Source organism: Apis dorsata, unplaced genomic scaffold (assembly GCF_000469605.1).
Source record: "Apis dorsata unplaced genomic scaffold, Apis dorsata 1.3 scaffold_56, whole genome shotgun sequence".
NCBI classification, from domain to species: domain Eukaryota; kingdom Metazoa; phylum Arthropoda; class Insecta; order Hymenoptera; family Apidae; genus Apis; species Apis dorsata.
Window position 1 is genome coordinate 619,204 of NW_006263356.1, and position 604 is coordinate 619,807.

Genomic DNA, 604 nt, shown 5'->3' on the forward strand with positions numbered 1-604 from the left:
GATGCTACGTTTCCAACGGCACCGGCACCAGCTCCAGTCCCAACGACTCCGGTTCCACTATTCGCGCCACCAGCGTTGTTGATACCACCGCCACCTCCTGCGCTACCGCCACCGCCTCCTCCGATTGAAGGACCTCCGCCACTTCCACTTCCGGTTGTTCCCGCCGCCGCCGCTGAAGATGCAGCCGCACCACCCTGCACATACGTCACTCCTGCTCCTATCGTTCTTGGAGACACAGGACTGCTGCTCTTGATGTTTACATAACTTTGTGCCGGCCTGCAACATTTGAAATATGTACTATGTTAATTTAAACCATTAAGAAAAAATTTAATAATTAACAATTTAATTTTAATTTAGCAATAATTAAATTTAAATTAAAATTTGTCAATATGAATACGAATATTCTTGTAATTTATAGTGATTTTTATATTATTTATTTTCAAAATATATATTTATGATTTGGAAATTATCATAAAGAGAAAAAGTATGTATTTATTAATATCTATATATGTATATAAAATATATAGTATATGAAAAGTATTTATACAATTTTATTTTTTTATTTATATAATGATTAATTAAATTGATAAAATTTCATATTATT

The 604-nt window shown here is 34.3% G+C and overlaps 1 protein-coding gene across 1 annotated transcript in view; it reads right to left on the minus strand.

The window, feature by feature from the left end:
- Positions 1 to 2: 2 nt before the first annotated feature.
- LOC116186789 (protein doublesex-like) overlaps positions 3 to 604 on the minus strand; it is a gene marked incomplete at its 3' end in the record, with an annotated part of 23,243 nt that continues 22,641 nt past the window's right edge. The window contains exon 5 of the mRNA XM_031515138.1: positions 3 to 276. Within this exon, the coding sequence (XP_031370998.1) occupies positions 3 to 276 (274 nt within the window). The remainder of the gene's footprint in view (positions 277 to 604) is intronic.